Below are 22,926 nucleotides of genomic sequence, written 5' to 3' on the forward strand. Positions count from 1 at the left end.
CTTGTTTCTTCAGGTAAGAATTTTCTGCAGTGAGGAAGTCTCTGTCTTAGAAAATATGTTAGGTGTGTGTGGTATGAAGAGGCTCTGCCTTCTGCAGGGCCTCAGGTTGTTGCTGTACAGCTCTTAAACTCCAGATCGGTTGTTTTGGGTTTCAGTATCTGTAAAGCATGGATGATGCTATTTTTCTAGCTGGCTGGAGCACAGATCTCAGTGATGTGAAAGGCTGGGTGAGCACCTGGTGAAATCTGAACACAGGCAGAATATGCCCACGGGGTGGTTCCCAGCATGCTGAGGAGAGACACAGCTTCATTCTGTCCAGCACATGCTCCTGAGTGTTTTCTGCACTCTATAGTAATTTAATATCATTGGAATTTGTAGGGCAGCAGTGGCTGCAGACTTTGGCTGTCATAATTGAAGTTCTTATTAAAAGCAATACTGTAATGATTAAGTTTATCCCTAGGGTATTTTTGCAACACGCTGGTGACTTTGGTTGTTAGCCAGTATTTGGAGCAAAACATGCTGAATTAGATGAAACCCGAAGATGTGTTGGCTGAGGACATTTGGTTCTTGCATCATTCTTTGGTGTTGCTGGTCATCGGTGTGTGGTTTAGCACAAGGTCGATGTTTTTGTGAGGCTGGGGAAAGAAGGCACTTACAGTGGGTTGCCTCCAGCATGTAAGTAGGATGGGTGATGGAGTTTCTTACGCTTCTTTAAGGATCAGCTTTCTGAACTGGGCACCTTTGTTTTCCTGATTTCTACCCACAAATTCCACTCAAAGTGGCAAGTTAATGTGAGAGCTGTTGAGATGGGAGATTGCTGCTGTTATATGATTCATACACAAAGGGAAATGATGCTGGAATATAAGGAATGGTGGTTATTTTGTAGTTTAAACATCCTGCTGCTTTATTTTACTGTCACTGAAAATCTTTGCATTGAAACCCCTTGTGAGAGTAGGGTTTGGAGGAGATGTGTATTTTTATCAGTTTGTCTCGGGGCTTGACTAAGACATCTTTGATAAACTGCTAGAAAAGCATTCAGCAGAATACTGTGAAAATAGCATGTTGCAGCTGAGCTGCTTCAGATGTAGCACACAAATCCGTGCTGGGTTTTGCAGCAAGTCTATAGGGGATGACACTGTGATGAAATGAATGCTGATCCAGTGTTTTCTTTTTAGCTGAGTTTTTTCCTGGCCCTCTTTCATTATCTTCTTTCAGAACAACTGCCAGCCTTGATGGTGTTTAAAACAGACAAAATCTCAGTCATTCAGAAGATGGTCTCCATCTTCCTCTTGTTGAGCTACAGTCTGGGTAACAGACATTCAGCTATTACAAGAACGTGTAAATAATCTCTTCCTCTTTAAAAACACATTAGGTTGTAAAGCACAGTTCCCAAGTTAAGGAAGGTAAAAAACTTAGGCGTTTGATGGATAAGTAAACAGTAAGTTCAGGCATAAGCTTTTTATCCCTCTGAGTCTCCACCTTCTCTCTCCAGGTATTAGATGGAAAATAAATACAGCATTCTGAGGTCAGGCTTCCCCTCCCCTTCCCTGGGCTGGAGCAGCTGCTGAGCTTGGGTTTGCTCTGTCTGCTCTGGGAGCTGCCAAGAGCCTGTCAGGAGGAGGTGCATGGTTATGGGTATGGATCGTGGTACCTCTGCAGTCACCTGGCAAAGTGGATTGTACCTGAGTGAGCAACACAAATTGGTCCATAAGGAATTTGTTGGCTTGGTGTCTCATGAGACAGCTTTCTGCTAGGGAACAGGGACTAGGAGCAGCACGCACAAAACCAGCAGAGGAGCTGCTGTAACATTATGGGAATTGGAAGCTGCTTTAACAGGACATCAGACCCCCTGTTTACTATCACGTAGGTATTTCTTGTCTTTGTTTTTTATCTGGGTCAGTGTGTGTGTCTGTGATGCAGACAGAAAGGTCTCTGTTATCCTGGAAGCAGTCTAGCCACAACACTGCTGCTCTAATCTGCTCTGCTTTTCAGTCAGTGAACTGGGCTGTGCAGTCTGCAGCTTAGGTTATGAAATGTGCTGAACTCCTTATCAAATAGGAGACTGCCCAAGCCATTAATGCTTCCATGCTGTGTACATCTTAGTAATGTCCGTATGTATTGCATTAAACTTAACAATGGGATACAAGGGCAGCTGAGTGCCAGTTTTATTCTGTGAAGTGATGTCAGACTTCCTGGATAAATGACTTTCTCCGTATTCCTCTGATTGTTGGTTTTTTTAACCCTCCTCTCAGAGGCTCTGGTTTTTAATTGCTTGAGACAATATTGGTTGACTTGGGTGGTGTTGTGTATGTTCAACTTCCTGAGTCAGCAAGATGCAATTCTGGCTACCAGCATGAGACAGGCACCCCACCACAGCCCTGCTGCTTGCATGTAGATTGTGTAGGTCTCCACAGACTCACTGAAGTTTGCCTGTTCCTCATGGCAGCCTCCATCCCCAGATACCTGTATCTCACAGTTGAGACAGACACAGTTTTTTTAAGTTCTGTAGCATGGATCTCACAATTTTTGGTAACGTTTGAAGATAAAACGTGTGTTATCCTTATCCCACTGTATTGTTCACTAGTTGTCTTTCTGCCATCGGTGGAACAGTGCCTGAATATTCTGACCTTCCTGGGGGACTAGCTTTTAGGATCAAAGACCTTGTGTTTTATGGTTTTCTTTCACTTCTTACTTGCTCTTCAGAACTCAAGCTGTGTTTTTCTGTGTGTAAGCGTGGAACACTTGGTCCTCAACAGACCTCGACTGGAGCAGAGCTTTTTAAGTTGGAATAGTAACAATAAATTCATGTGTTTTCTCTTTGTTTTTCCAGAGTCCTCGTGAGCCCTCGACAGAATTTGACTCGCATCACACTAAAAGGAACTTTCCAGGGGGCTAAAGTAGTGCGTGGCCCTGACTGGGAGTGGGGTAACCAGGATGGTAAGCTGCTTTTGAGGTGTCCTATAAAACGTACTTGTGACATAAGCTGTGTGCATCCCATCTTTTTCTGAAAAGGCTTCCATTCACAGGAGGAGCAGGGTCTGTCTGACTTCCTGGGCAGTACTCCATTTTTCCTTTGGAGTTCTCTGGGATATCCATAGTTGCACACTTTTAAGAACAGTTAAGAGAAATGATCTAGAAGGAGTGTTTCCCCTGGAGCTTTAATGAAGAACTGTTTGCTGTGGTTGCTGGTGGATTGTTTCTGCTTTCTCTATGAATTGTAACTTCAGGCTGAAAATACAAGAAGAAAAAAGATACCTTTTCTAGAGCTGCTTTTGGGGTATGACTGAGTCGAGCTCACTGATAACAATTTCTGTGTAGCACTGCAGGGTTAAGGACATGTTACTGTCCATTTCTATTCCAGAGTCTTTTACAGCTTCTTTTTCCCTTTTATAATTACACTGTAAGTCCAAAGGTTTCCAGTGTTGACTCCATCATTTATTGCAGCTCTGAGTTTAGTGCAGGGCATATGGACACTTGCAGGGTATGAGAGCAAAAGAAGCTTATGCTCAGTACAGCTTATCCATCCTTTTGAGATCAGATCAACATTTACATGTCTGAGACTTGTGTTGCTTACGATGATTGTGACCTGAAAGCAGTTAACGTGCAAGACAAGTGAGGAAGCATAAGGTCAGCCACTCAGCTGGCCTCTAATAGCACCGCCTTGTCTTTGATGGAGCTGCCCCCATCCATAGCTGTTTGCTGTTCTGAACTTAGCTTCCTGATAGCACTAACACATCAACTGTGTTTCCATTTAAGAAGGTAACATGTAAGATTGGTAATAAATAACCTTACACACTCTGTGATAGGGTCCTGGTAAATCTGTGTATTTGATAGGGGCAGTAGTAGCTAGTTGAGTAATCTGATCAAATGGTGTTGCTTTTCAGCCACTTCAACTTTTTCACTGAATACATGTTTTTCCTTACTACCACTTCTCAAAGTCCAAACACTGTGGAAGTGAAAGCTGGTGCCCTTCTCAAAGAAAAGCATCTGAACAGGGTGAGGCAGGAGATTACTTTCTGTTGTTGTTCAGTCTGAATCTCTGATGCAACAGACAAACATAAGTTCTTGTGTCACTTTGGTCATTTAAGTTATTTTGGTGTGAAGTTTCTGTCAGCATTAACTTGAGGCCAGTGATAAGTACCAGGTTTCTTACAGACTGAAAGAGTGGGGAGAGGACAGCCATCTGCTACATCCTGTCCACGTTATTATGGTGAAAGGAACACAGTGTTGATGCAAGAGAGAATGTTTTCCCATACTTGAACCTTGATACTGTCCAGAGATTGTCCCTTCCTCTGGTCAATAACTGCATATTGGATGTACGCTCCCAGTGCCCAGCCACATTTACCTTCTCACAAATATATGCTGTTGTTCCGGATGGTTCAGTAGTACGCTTCCTTGCTTGGGCAGATAAAGAGAAGAACCAGGACAAACTTGGTGTTCTCCACCTGGACACTGTTGGGGAGAGATTAAAGATTTTGGGTGGATTTTACACCACTGCTGTGTATTTATCTTGCCACAGTGTGGTGCCATGACTCTGTTTTGTCTAGCTAGGCAGTGTTTCTGTACACTGAGGGATGGCTGTTCCTACACAGAATTCACCTTTTCCATACTTGTATCCCAAAGTAAATGGCTGGCTGGGGCTGACTGGCTTTCAGTGAGTTTAATGCAGAGATTCTGTCCTTGTTGGTCAAACTGAGTTGTCTCATGGTGTAATTTCCCTAATTAAAAAAGGTGACCAAGATCTCTTATGCCTTCTGCAAATCAAGGTGAATCATGCAAGCTTTGAGGAAGTTGTATAAATTGCTGAATAATATGAGGGCACTTTCGGTGTGGTTTCCTTCTTTCATTTATATGAACACTTGGCTGGAGGGCATTGCTTCAGGCAGCAGTGTGCTACTGTTTAATACATAAAACTGGCCCAGGACAGGGCCCCACAGAAATCCTTCTGGTGGCATCCTCCCTGTCAGAATACTGTTTTCCCAGCTATTGACTTCTGGCCCTGTACCTACTCCTCTGTGGTGAATAGTTGGAGAACTGACAATTTTTTCCTTGTTTTTTAGTTAGGTAAGGTAAAAATCTCATTAAGCTTATCTCAGTAAACATCTTGGTATCAGGTGAGCTTTTGTGTATTGGTCTCAGTGAAAATGCAAACTGGACACTTTGTCCCCCTCTTTTTCCATCAGGTGGAGAAGGTAAAGTTGGACGAGTGGTTGATATTCGTGGCTGGGATGTAGAGACCGGACGCAGCGTGGCCAGTGTAACGTGGTCTGATGGCACCACCAATGTCTACAGAGTTGGCCACAAGGGAAAAGTGGACCTGAAATGTACTGTGGAGGCATCTGGTGGCTTTTACTACAAAGAGCATCTCCCAAAATTAGGTATGTAGAGATAAGTCTTTTGTTGAGAAATGGTGACAAAAGGGAGATGTCTAAGAAAGGAGCTCCCAAATACTTGTCCAGCAGGGATGTTAGGAAAAGTAATGGGAAAAGGTGATGTCTGTATGGGCAACTTGTTGCAATTCACCTTTCTCTGATGACACCAAGGAAATTACTTGTGGTTTTGGATTCTTTTTACTAAGGTGTAATTTAGTTGTAATATTTTTTTTAATGAGGTGCAGGGACCATCTTTTGCTCCCCTGGGAAAACAGGGAGGTCTGTTCTTGAGTTTGCAGCAGCAGAATTAGGTCTTTCTCATTCTTTTCTCTCCCTGAGCAGCTTGGCAAGAGCTTGAGGGAAGGGTTGGATGGGGAGCCTATTTCCAGTGGAATGGCCTCTTGCTATGCAGGAAACTGGGAGGATGAAGCAGGCTATATGGCTGCCTATGGAAGAGAACTTTGAGTCCTGTGTGGGTGTGCATGCTCAACAACTGGTGTGGGTGACTGAATTGCTAAGAACAGCTACTGATGTTTGACATGACATGAGAGGCATCATTCAAAGGCATTCCACTCTCTGAGAAGGGACAAAGGTATCTTGTAAGAGCTAACTCATCCTTAACCCTATCAGTATTTAGTGAGAGCTAAATCCTCTTGAACTCTTTACATAGGTTGCCCCACAGCCATTCTGCCCCAATTAAGACTATTAGTTTGTAACCCTTGTTACAAAGCCAAATGAGACATAAAGTGTGTTACTGCGTCCTTCATCTCTATGGGTGGGGTTGTCCTCTTTAGGAAGGCCAGCTGAACTGCAGCGGAAGGAGAGCACAGACAGGCATCCCTTCCAGCATGGGGACAAAGTGAAATGCCTGCTGGACATTGACATCTTGCGGGAGATGCAGGAGGGCCATGGTGGCTGGAATCCTAAAATGGCTGAGGTATGCTTCTGCTTGCTCCTGTTCTCTCAGTAGTGTAGTAGTGACTATCTCAGCCTACGTAAGTAGGCACTGGCTAGGAAGTTAGCAGAACATCTTTGTGTAAATTGTTACCTTCTACATTTATATTGTATTGGCTAAATCACAAACACAAATTCTTTAGTGATAGGACGCTGGAGCTGGATTTATTTTTAGGCTCAGATAAATCTGTTGTATGAGAATTGCCTTGGGGAGCCCTGCATAATTCCTAAGAATCTATGGTGGGTCTAAAGAGTTGCTCAAAAGTCTTCAAAGCCAGTATAAAAAAAGCAAGGGCTGGTTTGTTTGTTTTTCAATGAGCCATGGATCTTTTCTTTGGAGTTCTGGATCCATTCCCTGCTTTGGCATTACTACTAATGAAAGTTATGTGTTTTGTCAATAGTGGGCTCTATCCCTGGCCAGGGCTAAAATTTCTCATCCCATACAATGTTCTTGGAGCTTGGCCTGTTACCTTGGCTTTAGTTTGAAAAGCCATCAGTCTGTTGTCACCTGTTATCTAAAAAGTAGAGGAAGTAAAGACAGAAATGATGCCTATTACTGTAGTGGAGCACCTCAAGGGGTTGTGAACACTGGGGATGTGCTTATATCTAGATGAAATAATAATAACTAAATTAATAAATTTGCCATTTAAAAGGTTTGTGCTTTTCGTTTCTCCGTAAGTCAACTTTTTTTGCTTTTCATAGACTTCAGATACTGCCCCAAATAGATTAAATTACCGTCACATATTGAGAAAGGCATTATTGCTGTTACATAGTAGATTTGCAAGACAAAATCAAATCACATTTTGATACTCACCAGTCCAGTAATAAAACCTGTCTCTGAGCTTGTATTAGTAACTTGTATAAAAGTGGCTTTTTGGAGAGAGAGGGAAATACATAGCCACAAGTGACCCGAATGCCTGCTGCACTTGACTCAGTAAATGAATAACCTGCAGGTCTGATTCTGAGGCAGCTGTCTGAAGCCTTGATATATGAAGCAATGCTGTAAAATGATAAGGATACATTCTGTGTGTATTCTATCCAAACCTGCCCTGTATGTGAGCAATCTTTTTGAAATCAAACTTTAAAATATCAAGACAAACTCTTATCATTTCAGTTTCAATCTAGAAATCTATTAACTGAGCATCAGCTTCTTCTTTTAGCCTGGCAGGCAGGGACTCGCCTGTCATCTCAGAAATAGGTACTTTTTGTCTCCTTCAGTACTCTCAGGACCTGCCAGAATCACAGCTATAGAATACAGCACTACACAGCTATACTTGTTTTCTGTAGTCTCCTCTGCCACGCTCCCTTTTTTTTCCTCTCAAACCATGCCTTGCTGGTATTATACTGCAGAGCAGTGTTGTAATCTCTGCCCATCTTTGTCACTTGGAAAAAGGAGGACAATTTGTGCTGCATTTTCAAGGGTTTTCACACTTTGTGTTCCTATCACTCTACTCCCCCAGTGTGCTGCTATTTTAAGGGGGCTTCTTAAGCAGCTTTTCCCTCCTTTTGCAGAAAAACAATGGCTGCATCTTATTTTCAGCAGGTTTGGGAGAACTGTTAGTCTGTGAATTGGAAATGATGTGTGATTTAGCCATCTATGCTTTCCCCACTGTTAAGCAATGTGATTTATTTAGGGGGTTTCCCCTACTTTTTTTTTTTTCCCTATCAAAAGTTCATTGGCCAGACAGGGACTGTGCACAGAATCACGGACAGAGGGGACGTGAGGGTCCAGTTCAACAGTGAAACGCGCTGGACTTTCCATCCTGGAGCTCTTACTAAGGTAGGTGCCTGATAGGTGAGCTTGGCCACAACTGGAAATGCTGCAGAGAGTAGCTGTCAGTCTAACTTGCTGTATTTGAGACACATTGTGTCCTAGCAAGTGCTGAAGAAATAAACTGGTGTTCTAAAGGCAGTAGTTCTAGGCAGAATTTCCTGCATGCCATCAGAGCTAAGACAGATGATTGCAGACAGTGGAGTTGGGCTATTAGGCTATCCAGTTATACGAACCTTTGCATTTGAAATGTTGTAAGTTCTTAAGGTAAATTCCATTTCTCGATTTCAGCTTCTTTGATAAGAGTGGTACCAGTAGACCTACAGTAGCTCATCCTTCTGCAGCTACCTGTCATCTGTGATGAACCTACTTCTGCATCATTTCCATTTGATTTTCTTCCTTGTTCTTGTGTCTTCATATCATGCTCCTTTTTACATCTTTCTTTGTCTCGCTTCTCTCTGATTCTTCTGGGTGACCTGAGTCTTTAATCCAGCTCTTCTAATTTTGTGTCTGCATTACTAAAGCTTATAGTTTTGGCCTTCCTTAGAGGTTTCAGGACTTGAAAAATGGATGATTAGAAACAGAGCTAATAGGTATAGAAGCAACTGCTGGAAGACAGTGTTCAGAGAGGCCTCAACAAGATCACAGTGCTAAAAGCTCCCAATACCAGTGGAAAAAGCAGTGTCAGACTGTTTTGTGCAGAATTAGTCTGCTCTGAAAAGTATGTTTTGACAGTGCTCCCTTCTTAGCTCAGTGAGCAGAGGGAGCATCTGCCAAATTACCAGTACAGATAAACTGTTTTCCCTTTTCTGTCTGAATAATAAACAGCTTTAACTTCCTTATTAAAGTGAATTAAAATCTCCAGTGCCAAGTCAGGTATAGTGAGGAAAGTTTCATATGTACTTGATACTGGTATTCTTTATAAATGATTTGAAGAAGAAAGAAAAGAACAAAAAAGTTCTGTCCCAAATTATTTCCCTGCTTAAATGTGCACTTGGCTTTAAACAGAAAATACCTCAGTCCTGGGCCTCCATTTACTTTGTAGGGCAGTGCTTACAGATTTCTCAGTAGTTATACTTAAGTTCTGTAATGTCTCAGTGTTTGAGTCAATGGGCTTCTTGTTTGGTTGGGTTTGAGGGTGGGGGTGATGTGGAGTGGCTGATGGCTATATTTTTTTTTCCTGGCTTCATCCCCCAAAAGCTTATGACTTTCTTTTTCTTGTAGCTCAACACCTTTTGGGTTGGTGATGTTGTCCGAGTGATAGATGATATGGAAACAGTGAAGCGATTCCAACCTGGTCATGGGGAGTGGACAGATGAAATGGCACCTGTGAGTGCGCGCCAGTTCCAGGACAGTCCAGTAACTTCCTGAGTTTTCCCAAGCAATTAGTGACTTGCAATTAGGGCTTGCATTGCCCTCCAGCATTCCTGCTGGTCAGTGAGCACACAGACCTTGCCAGGACTGCCGAGGCCTTGCAAAATAATGTTGCCTACTGCTATTGCTGCAATAATGCAATCCTATTGCAGCACCCAAAGCAAAGCGGGGAAATGCGGAATCTGACAAAGGATTTGGCTACCAGTAAGTCAGATAAGAAGTTTCACTAACCAAGGTGAAAACCAAAGTCCTCTTACACCATCCCTAATTTTCTGGAACAAGGCAGGAAAGTATTCCAGTGGAAAAACGGCCTGATCAGACCAATATGGCTAAAAAGCAGAATGCAGGTGCTCTCTGGTGCAGGTAAATGCACACAGGAACCTTTTCCTAGTTCCAGTTTTATCAGTTCTCTCAGGGTTTCTCAGACCATGTCATGTTGTTTCACCACCTTCTCCAGACATTTGTAATGAGTCTGGAAAATCCTTCCTATGTAAAACCAGTAACAGAGAAACTCCTGAGAACCCTCTGGTGTCCTTGAATTGGGAGCTGTCTGTGAGTGTGTCGCTGTTCAGTGCTTCTTTTCACACAGCAGGAGTGCCGCCTGCGAAGCCACTCTTAGAAGCATTGCATTGGCTCTGAGATGCAAAGCCTACTACATCTTACCTTGTAAAAATCGTTTCTCTTTCCATTGCAGACCCTTGGGCATATTGGCAAAGTGATCAAAGTCTATGGGGATGGAGATCTGCGAGTGTCAGTTGGAGGGCAGTCCTGGACGTTTAACCCGGCTTGCCTGACTGCCTACCAGAGAGATGAGGAGGCAAACCTCATGACAGCGGACAGTGCAAAGGAGTCAAAAAGTGAGATAGTGAGAACAGATATGTCTGATCTCTCTGGGATTGTGAAAGGGTTGCTCTAGTGTAACAGCAGCGGCACTCTTTGGACAGTGTTAAACTCCAGTTGCTTGTTCTTCCTCGGACAGAGCTTCAAAACCAAGCAGTGCCTTACTGGGGAAGCAAAGCTGGCCTCAGCAGCAAAATACAAAGCTTGGGGCTCATAAATGTTAACTTTAGCATCGCCCTAGGTTTAGCGTTAGCTTCTGCCTTGATCTGTCCCAATTTCCTCTTCCATCCTACTGCATTTCCTGTAGGAATATACCAGTTCTTAAATGCTTGTGGATTATTCCCAGGTCCTTATGTGAAAGTGTTGTCAAACCAACAATTATTTTGCCCAGTCTACTTCAAAATTGAATGTGGGACACACGATGTGTCGAGATTTTGTACATGTGCTCATAAGATATGATCTTAAACTGTTTGCTTAAGTTAGATTTCAGGGAGAACTTTCTTATGAGCCCAAGCTTTTAAACTTTGCTCTGTCTGGAGGATTGTAACACCTCTGTCCTGTCAAGCACTTCAACTCTATTTAAGGGTCTTTTCAGATGGGCCCTTGACAGCATGCTTTCCAAACCCATGCATTCCTCTTCAGATTAGTTGCCTTTTAGTAGTGATTGTTCTGTGTTGGTCTGCTATAGCATGATCTCATGTTCTCAAAATACCAGACTTGTGAAGCAGAGGTTCTGTGTAAGCTACAGATTTGTAAAGCTCTTTGTGTGAGCTAAGTATTACAGGTAAAGCAGGCCAATACCGTGGTTATTCAGCTGTAGTATGTCAATTGTACATATGCTCTTTGGCCCTCTTAACCTGTGGCTCTTTCTCATTCCTACCAGGTACTTTGATTACTGTACTGGAGAAGCTGTTGTCCCAGAAGGCAGAGTCAGAGCATGCAGGCTGCCTGGTCATTTGTGCAGCACTCAACAATGCAGCTAAAGTTCGGGAGCTCCTGCAGAAATACCCAGACAAGGTGAGTTTTGAAGCCACCCTGAATGGGTACTTTTTGTTACTCCTCTTTAAAATGCTGTCATAAAAACTTGTAGTCAAGCTGGGGAAAGGATGGGAGAAAAAGAACAGATTTTTTTCAGGCCCGTTGACTCCTTACAGCTGGAAAATTATTTTGCTGCAATTTAAGATTAAATATGTGTTAAATGTGTTAAATGTGTTAAATATTTTGTGGCACCAGTTTGTGGCATTAAATCTTAACTAGAGTTAAGTCCTTACCACACATTTCCAAAGCTGGCTTTTCCCAGATTTCTTTGTATGGACGCTGCACCTCTGGAGTTGGGAGGAGAGGTATTGATGTGTATTAAACCAGTAGCAAGATGTCCAAATATCCAGCCTGTTTGAAGAGAAAGCCACGGGTTGTGTTTGAATGTGTCTGTCCTTAGATGACCCTTGCAGAATGGTATGTTGGAGTCAGGAAAAAGAAAAGCTGCCCAGATCCTGATGCTGTGCTTGTCTGTGCAGTATCTTATCTCATGTCTGACTGGAGCAGGGAACTGGGCTTGACTTGTGCTGAACAATTTATGTGCTTGCAGAGTGCCAGACTGTTAGGATCACATCTACTGAGATCACTGCTCTTTCAGGCTGCCTCTTTGAAGGTTCAGGCTCCTTCACTGCGGGTTTATGAGCAGGTTAAAAAAGGAGAAGCAGAGAACAAAGTATTTCGGCATTGGTTCCAAAACAGAAGTTTTGTTGAGGTTATGTCTGCATGGCTGGCAAGAGCAGCTGGATGTGTGAACCAGGAAAACTAGAATCAATTCTGAAGAGACCCTTGTGAAGCTGATTTCGTCCTTCGTTGTCTGGTGTTTATTGTAGTCCTTCATTTACGAAGTTAATGGGGTCTCTGGAGATGGGAGGAATAGACAAATACCTGCAATTGTCAGATGTACCCCATTTAAGAGTGCCAGGAGTCAGAAACCAATTATGTTGTTAGTTATTTTTATTATATTCCTATTCTATTTCTGTTCTAGTACTTCTGTTGATAAATTATGTCTATTAGAGTGTTATCTACAGCATCAGAAGCCTGGATTCAAGGCTCACTTAGCTGGAACTGCTTGCCAAGGTCTTTCCAGCTTATCAGCATTGTCTGCATAAATGGCAGAATGACACAGTGTCCTCTAATGCCTCCTTGCCTAAATGACTCCCCCATCATTTGGGGTGAAGCAAGGAAAGTGTTGCCTTCTCTGTTCTTCTGGCTGCTGCACAGAACCAGCTGCAGGGGAAAAAAGATTGTTTTCATTGCCAGTTTGCTGAGGTTTTGCTACCTCCTTTATCTCTTCTCCTCAACCTCCCACTGATTTCAGTAGCTTCTTCTTTTTTTCCTCTTGCCTTTTATGCAGCCTTTCTTTGTTCTTCAGTCCTTTTAATTCTCAAACTCATTGCAGCACTTCAGTGCTGTGATGTATCCTCCAGCCATTGTGCTCTGTAAAGTACCAGGAGTAACATAAACAAGGGGCACCTGGCATCTTCAAAGCCGTATGCAAAGCTAATTTGATCTCCTCACACATTTTCCTATTGTGAAAGGAATTGTTGGCAGAGATGTCAAGAGTATTCTGCTTGCAGGCATGCAGGGATTGGCATCAGAGCTGCAATTAAAGCCCTGGCTTCCAGCTCTGTTTGCTTCCTTCTCCCTTCTTGGCTACATGTGCTGTCCTCCTTTAGAAATATTCTGGGACAAGGTCAGCCTTGTCGTTGATGGACATAAAGTGGAGCCAACAGGGCACAGATACTGTTAAGCACTTCTGAGCCTTCAATTGTTCTGCAGGTAGTGACTTCCATCCTGCTAGGCCTGCTCTAGAACAGAGCTAAGGCCTGAACACAAGGCCAGGTCTTTCCTAACTAAGCTGTTCGCTGTATCTCTGCCCTTCCTTTAGGTGGATGCAAAGAACCAGGGTAGAACTGCCCTGCAGATTGCCTCCTATCAGGGGCATCTGGATGTTGTGAAGATTTTGCTGCAGGCACATGCCAGTGTCAATCTAAGGGATGAAGAGGGGGATACGGCATTGCACTATGCAGCTTTTGGGTAGGATATTTTTCCTCTTGCTGTCTAATACAAGACCTGAAGGGGCTGCAAAAGGGCATTTCTAGATATAAATGGGCAGTGTGTTTTGAAGGATGTGTGGCTGATGGAGGCTTTTCTCTGATTTTCCTTATGTTAAAAATTGGCCTTGGAGCTTCAGGGCCACAGGTATGTTTTAAGAAACGTAATGCACTAATTTAACCTCCACAGCTGGGTTGGTTTCCATGTTAGGAATTCTGGGGGGGGTGGAATCAGAACAAATGATAAGGTTTTGGTGATCAGATTTTTTCAGGGGGATGGGAGGATGGTTTGGTTGGTTGGGACTGCAGTTACAGAAAGTGGATATGTCTTCCAGAGCAAGATGAACTGTGCCATCAGTTACCAGAGAAGAATTCGTCATTAAGAGCAGTAGGTTCTTGTTAATTTAGAGTGAAGAGAGAGCAGATTCTTGAGTACAGATCAGGAAGGTTTTGGTGTGTGGTTTGGGGTTTTTTTTTATTGCTAAGAGGAAGTGAGATGAGGTCGAGAGGATACAAAATGCAAGAAGTTCTGTTGACTTGCAAGAAGGAAGAACTTAATGTCTGCATAGGCTTGAATCTAATCTGCTTTATTCCTTGCTTTTAAATCAGAAACCAAGCTGAGGTTGCCCGTGTGCTTATTGGTAAAGGAGCCAGTCCAGACCTGGTGAACAACGCAAAGTGCACAGCGTTGTATGTTGCTGTCAGTCAGGGATTCATAGAGGTGGTACGGACCCTCTGTGAGCTCAACTGTGATGTCAACCTCCCAGTAAGTTTTGGGTTTTGTGGGATTTGGGATGTGTGTGTGTTTGGGGTTGTTTTTGAGGCTGGGAGGTGCTTTTTTTATGTCTCACACTATTTGCTGCTTTATATAATTTGAAAGTCATTCCCTTAAAATGCACTACTGTGCATTGCACAGAGGAAATATTCCTCTAACTTCAGTACTCTGAAAATCCAGGTTTGGGTCTGCTCCTTCATCCTCATCAGCCTGCTCAGTTCAATTCAGTAGCACTGTTGTACTGGACTCGGGCTTCCAGTGAGAGCTGACCTATGTGTGTTGCTGAAACGCTGTTGTTCCCAGCAATGAGGAGTGGTGAGATTTTTAAGCCTGGCATTTGGAAAGTTAAAGGGCAGTGATGGGGAATTGGAGCCAGCCCATTTTCTAGGGTGTTCTTGAAGGATGGTGGGATTGGACAGTACTGGGTCAGTCTCTAAGCTAGTTAGGAACGTTAGCAACTCAGCAGCTGGTTTCAAGCCCTGGGGTAAATGGTTTCAAAAGACTCTGCAACTGCCATGGATGCCAGTGGCATTTGGATGTTTGATCTAGAGCTGATGTGACCTGGTGACACTATAGATTTTCTTGTCTTGAACTGTCAGGGCGAGCTCTTTGATTTGATATTCTGAGGTAGCTAACATATATTCTGCATTGATATTCTGCATTGATATCCTTGTATAGGATTCCCAGGGAGACACCCCGCTGCATTATGCTATCACTGCAGATTACAAAGTTGTTATTGAGATTCTCACTGAAGTACCCAACATAGACTTCACTATCCAGAACTGTCAAGGCTTCAACCTGCTCCACTATTCTGCTCTGAAGGGCAACAAGCTGTAAGTGACTTCATTTTTACTGCTTTTACAGATGTTAACTCCTGCTTGCTATCTCAACAGCAAGAAGGGAGCAGATACAGTTCTAGACAGCTAGAAGGGATATGGTTGGTTATACTTTCCTTGGTTTAGGTATGGTTAGGCATAGCCGTTGCCCTCCTTCATGCATTTACAGGAAGCTGCTGCCTGTTTTCCCCATCCAACCTTTTTCGTACCTCCTTAGCTTAGCTAAGAAATCTGTATGCTTCTGTCTTCTTAGATGTCTGGGTTCACACATGGGAGGACAGCCTAAGGTCTGTAGTAAACAGTACTTGAAAAGACTGTGTCTGAGAGCCTTGGGAATTCTTCCAAGGATAAATGTGCTCGTTATTTTCATAGTAGTTTGAGTTTACCCTGCGTTATTAAATTATAACCCAGGGCTTTTGTTTTATTCTTGCAATTCAGTCTGAGAGATAGAGTGCTCTGTCATGTGCCAGCTTATTGTGCTGCCTGTTAAAACATGACCATTCATAACTACTGAGAAGAGGCAGGTCTGATAAAATAACTCTTCTATCTCTGTTAAACTCCAACACTCTAGAGCCATAAAGAAGATTCTAGCAAGAGCTCGGCAGCTGGTTGACTCCAAGAAGGAAGATGGTTTCACTGCCCTGCACCTTGCTGCTCTCAATAACCACAAAGAAGTGGCAGAAATTCTCATCAAAGAGGTAAAAACCTCAATCACCACCACAAGGGGACCCAAACCACTATAACAGGGCTGCTCTTCAGCCAAAATCAGCAGTAACAGCTCACTGATTTAATTCTTCTCTTCAAGGGTCGCTGTGATGTCAACCTCAAGAACAACCGTAACCAGACCCCGCTGCACTTGGCTGTCATCCAGGGACACGTAGGGATGGTGCAGCTGCTGGTCAGTGAAGGCAGTGATGTCAATGCTGAAGATGAGGATGGAGACACAGCCATGCACATCGCCTTGGAACGGCAGCAGCTTATGTCCATCATGATGGAGAAGCGGGAAGGGGAGATGGGGCTAACCCTCCTTTCCAAGGTGAGCTGGGAGTAGGAGAAATTCCAGCACCAAGGGCAGTAAAACTCTTGATGTTAGAATGACAGCAGATAGTGGGATCTAAGGGGGCAAAGGAAGGCAGGAAAATAGTGTAAAGCCAGTCCAGATGGGGAGCATGGAAACAAACCTTTTTGCTTGTTGGAAAGCAAGAACAGATGCTTCTGAGGCCTCTGAGGGTATGCTTGAATTTATAGCATGGAACTTCACATAGTCAGACAACAATTCATACTGTCTTCCCTGATATTTTTTATTAGCATTGTGTGCTTCTTTCTTGACATGGGAAAGGTCATGAATCCAGTTGCAGAGCCAAGAGTCTTGGGTTTAATTCATGCCCCAGAACCACAGCATTTCATTTCTGTCTGGTGGTATGGAAAATATGAGGAGAGTTAACCACGAACACCCCAGTTATCTGCAGATGTAGAGCAGAATGTGAGAGGTGAGACACATCAGGCTGAACATTGCTATAAAGCCTGAAGGGGATTTCACTGTGTTGCTCTGTATTCATGGATACATATGGTCTTTCAGGAAATGCCTTAGATCTAGAAATCAGTGCATGATATGCCAAGGACTGGAAGTTTACTTTGGCTTTTTGGCAAAGAAATTAGACATTCAAAGTGGACTCTGCCATCCATGTAAATACCAATGTGTGCACACACCGGCACAAACCAAGAATGCAAACATTGGTTATACTTTATGGATGGAGTGAGAATGATTCCATGTAGAAATGATTTAGCACACTGGAAAACCTGGCATAGGTTTTATTGCATTTTGAACTGATCAGAATAAATTAAACGCGCATTCTGAAGGGCTGCATGCTTTGTGCCAAACTACCCAGTCCTGTTTTGTATCTGTTGGTGCTTGAAAAGCTCATCCATTCTGCTCACTCCAGTCTGATTTTACTTGCCCTGATCTGCATGCCTTTGTCTTTTAAGTCAATGGAAGATGTTTGTTAACTTCAAAGTAGTTTGGATAACACACACAAACTTGGCTTTTTAGCTAGCTGTCCCTTAGGTCTCCATACAGCAGCTGTTCATCTATTTGGAGGTACTGTGGTATCTTCAGTGTACTTCCTTTTCACTACCTGAAGAAGTGAATACCTGTGACTGTGATTAGTAATGATTGGCACAAGTTAGGACCAGTCTTAGGCACTTTTGGTCCTGAATGCAAGATTTTAATCTGCTGTTTACATGCTGAAGGGTCTTTTTGTGTGTTAAAGAAGAATGCTAATGTGCACTTTCAGATTGTAAGTACCAGGATTAAAACATTGTTTAGAATTCGATACAGATCAAAGCCCATAACAGAAACTTCTATTGACAGAGAATGTTTCTCCACATCTTTTAGCTGCAGGCTTCTGGCTTCCTTGGAAATGTGGAACTGAATGTTGGAACTGCAATTGCGTGTTACTTAGCACAAGAAGGAGCAGATATCAATTATGCAAACCACAGGGGAAAGGCTCCATTAGACCTCATCACAGATGGAAGGATTGTCCAGATTGTCAAAGACTTCTCACAGAAATTCAGGTAAACCGTGCCCTCTGGAAAATGGCTACAGATAGTTCCTTGCAAATACAGAGTACTCGCACAACACTGGGGTGTCACTCATGCAGCTGTTGTTCCAGGAGGCATGAAGCATCTTGGAATCACTTTGGATGTCAGTCTGGGCACCTCCTGTGTCATCTGGAGCTGGTTGCTGGCCAGGGGTTATTTAAGGCTGCATAATGCCATTTGGAAGAGTTGGGAAAAGCAGATTAATACTGCTCGGTGCAGACTTGGCCTTTAAACTTACAGAGAGCCCTGAGGAGGTGGGCCACTGAAGCCAAGAGCAACTTCTCTCTTGCAGAGTAATTCTTGGTTCTGTTTTACTTTCGCTGGATTCTGCAGTTTCAGATACTTAAAGTCTAAACAGAGAGGAAGTGCGACAAAAGAGTGGCACCAAAATCCAGAGTTCATTTCAGAGCTGGATAAATGCTTGTTTTTCAACTGATAAAGAGATTGCTGAGAAAATGCCCAAGGGAGAGCAGCAAGTCAGAGCTGGCTTTATCTCTGGTTCTGAGAAACATTTGTTTGGATTTTGACTTTGCAAACATGAAAGCAGAGTTCTGTTTGATCTGAGGGCACAGACCCACAGTTACATTACTGCTGGAGGAGCTACTGCCACTTTGGTAGGAAGCTGGACAGTAGATTTTCCTCCCCCAGAACTTACTGACTTTGTATCAAATGACCCAAAACCACCCCTCCAAAAGAGCAGTTTCAACTTGTGTATGTATCAGTCATCCCTGCTCTTTCCTTTCTTTCTAGATCCAGTCAGAATCCCAGCTACTAGAGGCTGAGTTGGTCCCACCAGGGCAGTGAAGGTTCACAAGTCTTTGCTACCTGAGCATCTCCTGCTCTCCATGTACTGTTTCCCAGGGATCAATACAATGTTATGTGATTGCTGAAGGGAGGACCTGGAGTATGTAGCTCAAATCTTATCCTGTGTTCATGATTGCAGGGAACAGCAGGTTTCTTCAGAGAGCTCAGCCATCACCTGCAGCCTTCGCCGTGTGCACACCACCCCCAACACAATGACCAACCTTAGTGTCTCGAGTGTGGCGGTCCCCACAGAGTGCCTGGTCTGCTCAGAGCTGGCCTTGCTCATCCACTTTTTCCCATGCCAGCACAGTATTGTGTGTGAAGGTAAGTCCATCATTCGCTTCTCTAGCTGGACTCTCATAAATCAAGCTCTGTTTAGATGCAAAGCGACTGTGCTGTTTGTGTCCTGAAACAACCTCAGCATGATTTCAGTGCCACCATCTTATCTAAGATGTCTAAAGCTATCTATGAAAAGCAGGGTGTTCTGACTACCTCAGGCAGCTTTACTTTTGCTTACAGATGCCTTGGATAATTCAGATGGAAAGCCAGATGTTTCAGTTCTAGCTGGCAGTGCTTTATCCATCAAAAGCCTCCTGAGAAGGATTTCTGTCTTCTCTGGCTTTTGTTACTGGTTTGCATTTCAATTGTTTTAATGGCAGCCTGCTCAAACGTGTCAGCAAGTTTGTTATCTTGCAAGTCACTCACAGTCTGATCACAGAGAATTTGGTAAGGACTCCGTGCTAGAGCTGCATCTTCTTCCCTCAGAGCAAAGGGCTGTTTTGATCCACAATGCGACAGTTGCACTAGCACAGAGCATTGAGGACATAAAGGTGTTGTGTTTGCTAGCAGTGTAAGAAAGACTAAACCTAGAGACTAGGACATAGCTCAAAAAGAAGATGGTGTCCTCACTTCTGTGCAGAAACATCTCTTCATCATCCAGGGAGGTCCCAGGTTGTTCAAAGCTATGTTCTTGAGTCTGTTGTCTTCCTCTTGATTCTGGGATCAGTGGGCTTAATTGTAATCTCTTCTTGTATCGTTCATGGTAGAATGCTCCAGGAGAATGAAGAAGTGCATCAAATGTCAAGTGACAATAACCAAAAAACTGAAACAAGGTATGTTTGCTGTTCCTACTGTCAAGTGCTGTGGGAAGGGTCTTGTACAGTGTTAGTTTGAGCAGCATCAATATTTCCAGTGAAATAAGCATAAAGAAGGAGTTTGGTTGGGTTTGGTTTTGGGGTTTTTTTGTCTGTTGCATTGACCACCTTTAAAGTGGAAAAAGTAGATTCAGGTGTCATGGACCAAGCTCAAGCTGCATAGACAGGGCATTTGAGGAAGCTTGTCCTGTGCCTGGCTTATTTTGTGTACTGAAAGCAAATATGAAGTTCTCCATGTGTCAGTGTAACCATTTTCACAGCTGGTGATTAAATGGTGAAAATTTATGAGAAAGGAAAAACTACATCTTGTGAAAGCCTTGCTTCTCCCTTGGCTGAAATTGCAGTGCCTGTGCAGGGCTGGCATTAACCAGCTAGCCAGGAATCATTAGACTGGATTGTTTTCATAAAGCTCTTTAACCTGGTTTTAAACAGATTTGTTTTCTATCCACATTAGTCAGTGTCCAGAATGAGCAATGTCAGGAGGCAGAAGCAGGTTTGCACTTGCCTTAGAATTAATGGACGTTGCCCACTGAAGCTTTTTCTATAGCAGCTACGAGAGCTGATCTCTTTCTAGCTGAGGTCACTCTTGGATTAAGTGCATGTGGAAATGAATTACATGTCCTGCTGCTCATGGCTTAGCATTGTGGACTCCTTTGTTGGAGTCAGGCTGTACTCTTGTGACCTGATGCCTTGTACAGAAGCATAGGGGAGGCAAGGATCTGTCTCATGGCATTGGGCATACACACCTGACAAAACCAGAAATCCTCTTTAGAACTCCATAATGCAGAAAATAGGAAGTTTACCTGAGAGTAGGCAGAAGCATTTGTCTTGGCTGCAGACTGGCAACAAGGTAATGGTGGGAATTCCAAATGAGAATACACAAAAGTCAGTGTAAGTGATGTCAAATGGTTTCTTCTTGTTTTACCATGCATGTCCTGAAAGACTCAACCAGAAATTTGAATCCTAACTGTGAAGAGAAGGTAGAGAACACATAGTACTCACAGCACTGTCAGGATTCCTGGACTAGTATGGCACAGCATTTCAACCAGCTTTGAGTGTTTTTACTTGCAGGTAGCACAGAATATTCTGGAAAGCAGGACACCTCAGACAACTTCCTTTAAGAAACACAACCAAACTTAAAAGTAAAGCAAACACACACACACACACAAACAGCCGAGCATCTAAATGGACAAAAGCAACACTCGCCAGTCTGTAGGAAGCATCATCTCAGGCTTATTACTTGAGGAATCTCTGGATAAGGCTCAGTGAAGACAGTTTAGTCTGAAGTAATCGCTGCTTTTGAAGGGCAGTCTAACTAAAGAGACACTGCATGAGGCAGAGCACACAGGGACTAACTCTCTTCCTGCTCTCCACCCCTGCAGACAGCACTGAGGTGGAGTGCAGCCCCAGCTCTGAATCCACAGATCAGAGGAAGCTCATGGAGGAGCTGCAGAACCGCTACCGGCAGATGGAAGAGCGCATCACCTGCCCCATTTGCATCGATGACCAAATCAAACTGGTCTTCCAGTGTGGACATGGCTCTTGCCCAGACTGCAGCACAGCCCTTACTGTGTGCCCCATCTGCAGGCAGGCTATCCGGGAAAGGATTCAGATCTTCGTCTAAGGATACGCTTGCTTCCCTTCCCATCCCCACCTCCCTCCTTTCCTTCCTTTTTGTTTGCGTTTTAGATGAGAAATGCTAGTCAGGCTGATGTGTTTGGCTACCTGCAAAGCCATTCTGAAAGAGGGAAGCCAAGAAGTGATGGTACTTGGGTGGAGGTAGAAGGAGTCTCCTCTACTTGCAATGTCAAAAGGTCAAGGAGCGGTGCTTGGGAGCAGGCAGCCCCCTCATCCAATGCTGCTGATCCATCACAGAGACCTGAAGTAAAGGACACTGGCCTGTTTATTGAAGGCGTAAGAGACTTCCAGACTGGATGCAAATAGACTTCCATATGCAGACCTTTTCAGTGACATTCAGCTCCAGTGACTGCATCATGTTGAGTGCCCTGCAGTGTCAGCCTTGCACTGCTCCAGAAGGAGGTGCTGTAGAAAGGATGTACCTTATACCTTGGCAGGCAATGGCAAAGCATACCCTTGCACTTCACATGAGGAGATACCAGAGATGGTCATGGCATCAGTTCTGCCAGATGCCTGTCAGTGGTAGGGGGTAATGTCCTAGGACAGCATGCTCTCTGCACTAGTACGTATGGGCTCTGCAAGATCTTGGATGTAATGAGGTCCTAAAGACAGAGTGTGTGCCTTAGAGATAAAGTAGTGAACACTGATTGGAGAAAATACGTTGTTACAACAAATATTTCTAACCTCTAAGTGACACTCTTCTTCCATTTTTAGTTCTTCTTTTGGCACAACCATGTGTTCAGAGACTCCTGAGCTTTCTATCCATAATGCCAAAGGCAGGTGTTAAATACTCCAATCAAAGTGTAAAGAAAATAAATAGTAATAATTAAGACATGAGAAAAAGGGATTTCATTTTTGTTTCTTGGTTTTGCAGCAAAACTTAATAAAATAAAATCTATATTTTCCTGAGCATTAAAATGAATGTACAAACAGTAGCTGAGATACGGATCCAGCTGTATTGTGTTTTCCAACTGAGTGGCTGAAGGAATATTATCCACTGAGTCCATCCTGTAACGTGTTGGTGGAAGAGGCAACCTGTAGGGCTAGCGTGCTGTGTGTGTATGTACGTAGGTGTTTGTGTGTGGCGAGCATCTTTAATGACACAGTTATACACAAACATGCTGTTTGTTACATATTGCAAGCAATGTTTAAAACAAACCATTGGATTTCTCTACTGTCTTTGTTCATTAGCAAAGAGGTGGCAAATCTTTTAAAGAAATGTTTAACTTTGTGGAATATATGGGAGTTACAGGAGTATTTTTGGCAACTTCATAGTCCCTTGGTGTAGTTTTGCGTCACAGCCTTTGACTCCTATAGATAATCTTTGTCAACGTACTCACCTGAGGCTGTATAATTTCAGTGGATTTTTTGAGCTATGAAAATAGATCAGATTTCAGTCTTTATCTGCACCTCTGATTGTTACCAAAGCTAATTCTGAAAGCAGCTTTAGGTTACATGGGTGTTAAATAGAACCCAACCAAGTATTTAACTCTGCTGTGCAAAGTCTGTTTTCAAAAGGTACAAGGCTGAGGCATCTAATCCATTATCAGAGGGGCAGATACTTTTATGCTAAAAGTTCTTGGTAGTGTAAATTCCTCTGGAATAAAGCAGGCATTTACCCAAAATGTTTGTAGGGCAGCAATAGACAAATATTGTAAGAGCTGCTTTAACCGCTATTTGGTGCTAGTCAGTAGTTTTCCAAATCACAGATCACC

General features: G+C 43.3%; 1 protein-coding gene across 4 annotated transcripts in view; it reads left to right on the top strand.

Moving 5' to 3' along the window:
• The window catches only part of MIB2 (MIB E3 ubiquitin protein ligase 2), a 36,600-nt gene extending 14,454 nt beyond the window's left edge, over nt 1-22,146 (top strand). For 3 of the 4 annotated variants that reach the window (XM_065696434.1, XM_065696435.1, XM_065696436.1), the window contains 16 exons: nt 2,831-2,937; nt 5,184-5,378; nt 6,167-6,309; nt 7,999-8,106; nt 9,322-9,426; nt 10,166-10,328; nt 11,195-11,328; nt 13,238-13,386; nt 14,013-14,169; nt 14,857-15,011; nt 15,586-15,712; nt 15,820-16,050; nt 17,410-17,588; nt 18,559-18,743; nt 19,466-19,531; nt 20,956-22,146. In XM_065696434.1, coding sequence (XP_065552506.1) covers nt 2,831-2,937; nt 5,184-5,378; nt 6,167-6,309; nt 7,999-8,106; nt 9,322-9,426; nt 10,166-10,328; nt 11,195-11,328; nt 13,238-13,386; nt 14,013-14,169; nt 14,857-15,011; nt 15,586-15,712; nt 15,820-16,050; nt 17,410-17,588; nt 18,559-18,743; nt 19,466-19,531; nt 20,956-21,197 — 2,446 coding nt within the window. In that variant the 3' untranslated portion in view covers nt 21,198-22,146. The remainder of the gene's footprint in view (nt 1-2,830; nt 2,938-5,183; nt 5,379-6,166; nt 6,310-7,998; nt 8,107-9,321; nt 9,427-10,165; nt 10,329-11,194; nt 11,329-13,237; nt 13,387-14,012; nt 14,170-14,856; nt 15,012-15,585; nt 15,713-15,819; nt 16,051-17,409; nt 17,589-18,558; nt 18,744-19,465; nt 19,532-20,955) is intronic. The other variant, XM_065696437.1, reaches the window with a different exon arrangement.
• Nucleotides 22,147-22,926: the final 780 nt, after the last annotated feature.

Source organism: Lathamus discolor, chromosome 16 (genome assembly GCF_037157495.1).
Source record: "Lathamus discolor isolate bLatDis1 chromosome 16, bLatDis1.hap1, whole genome shotgun sequence".
Taxonomy (NCBI): domain Eukaryota; kingdom Metazoa; phylum Chordata; class Aves; order Psittaciformes; family Psittacidae; genus Lathamus; species Lathamus discolor.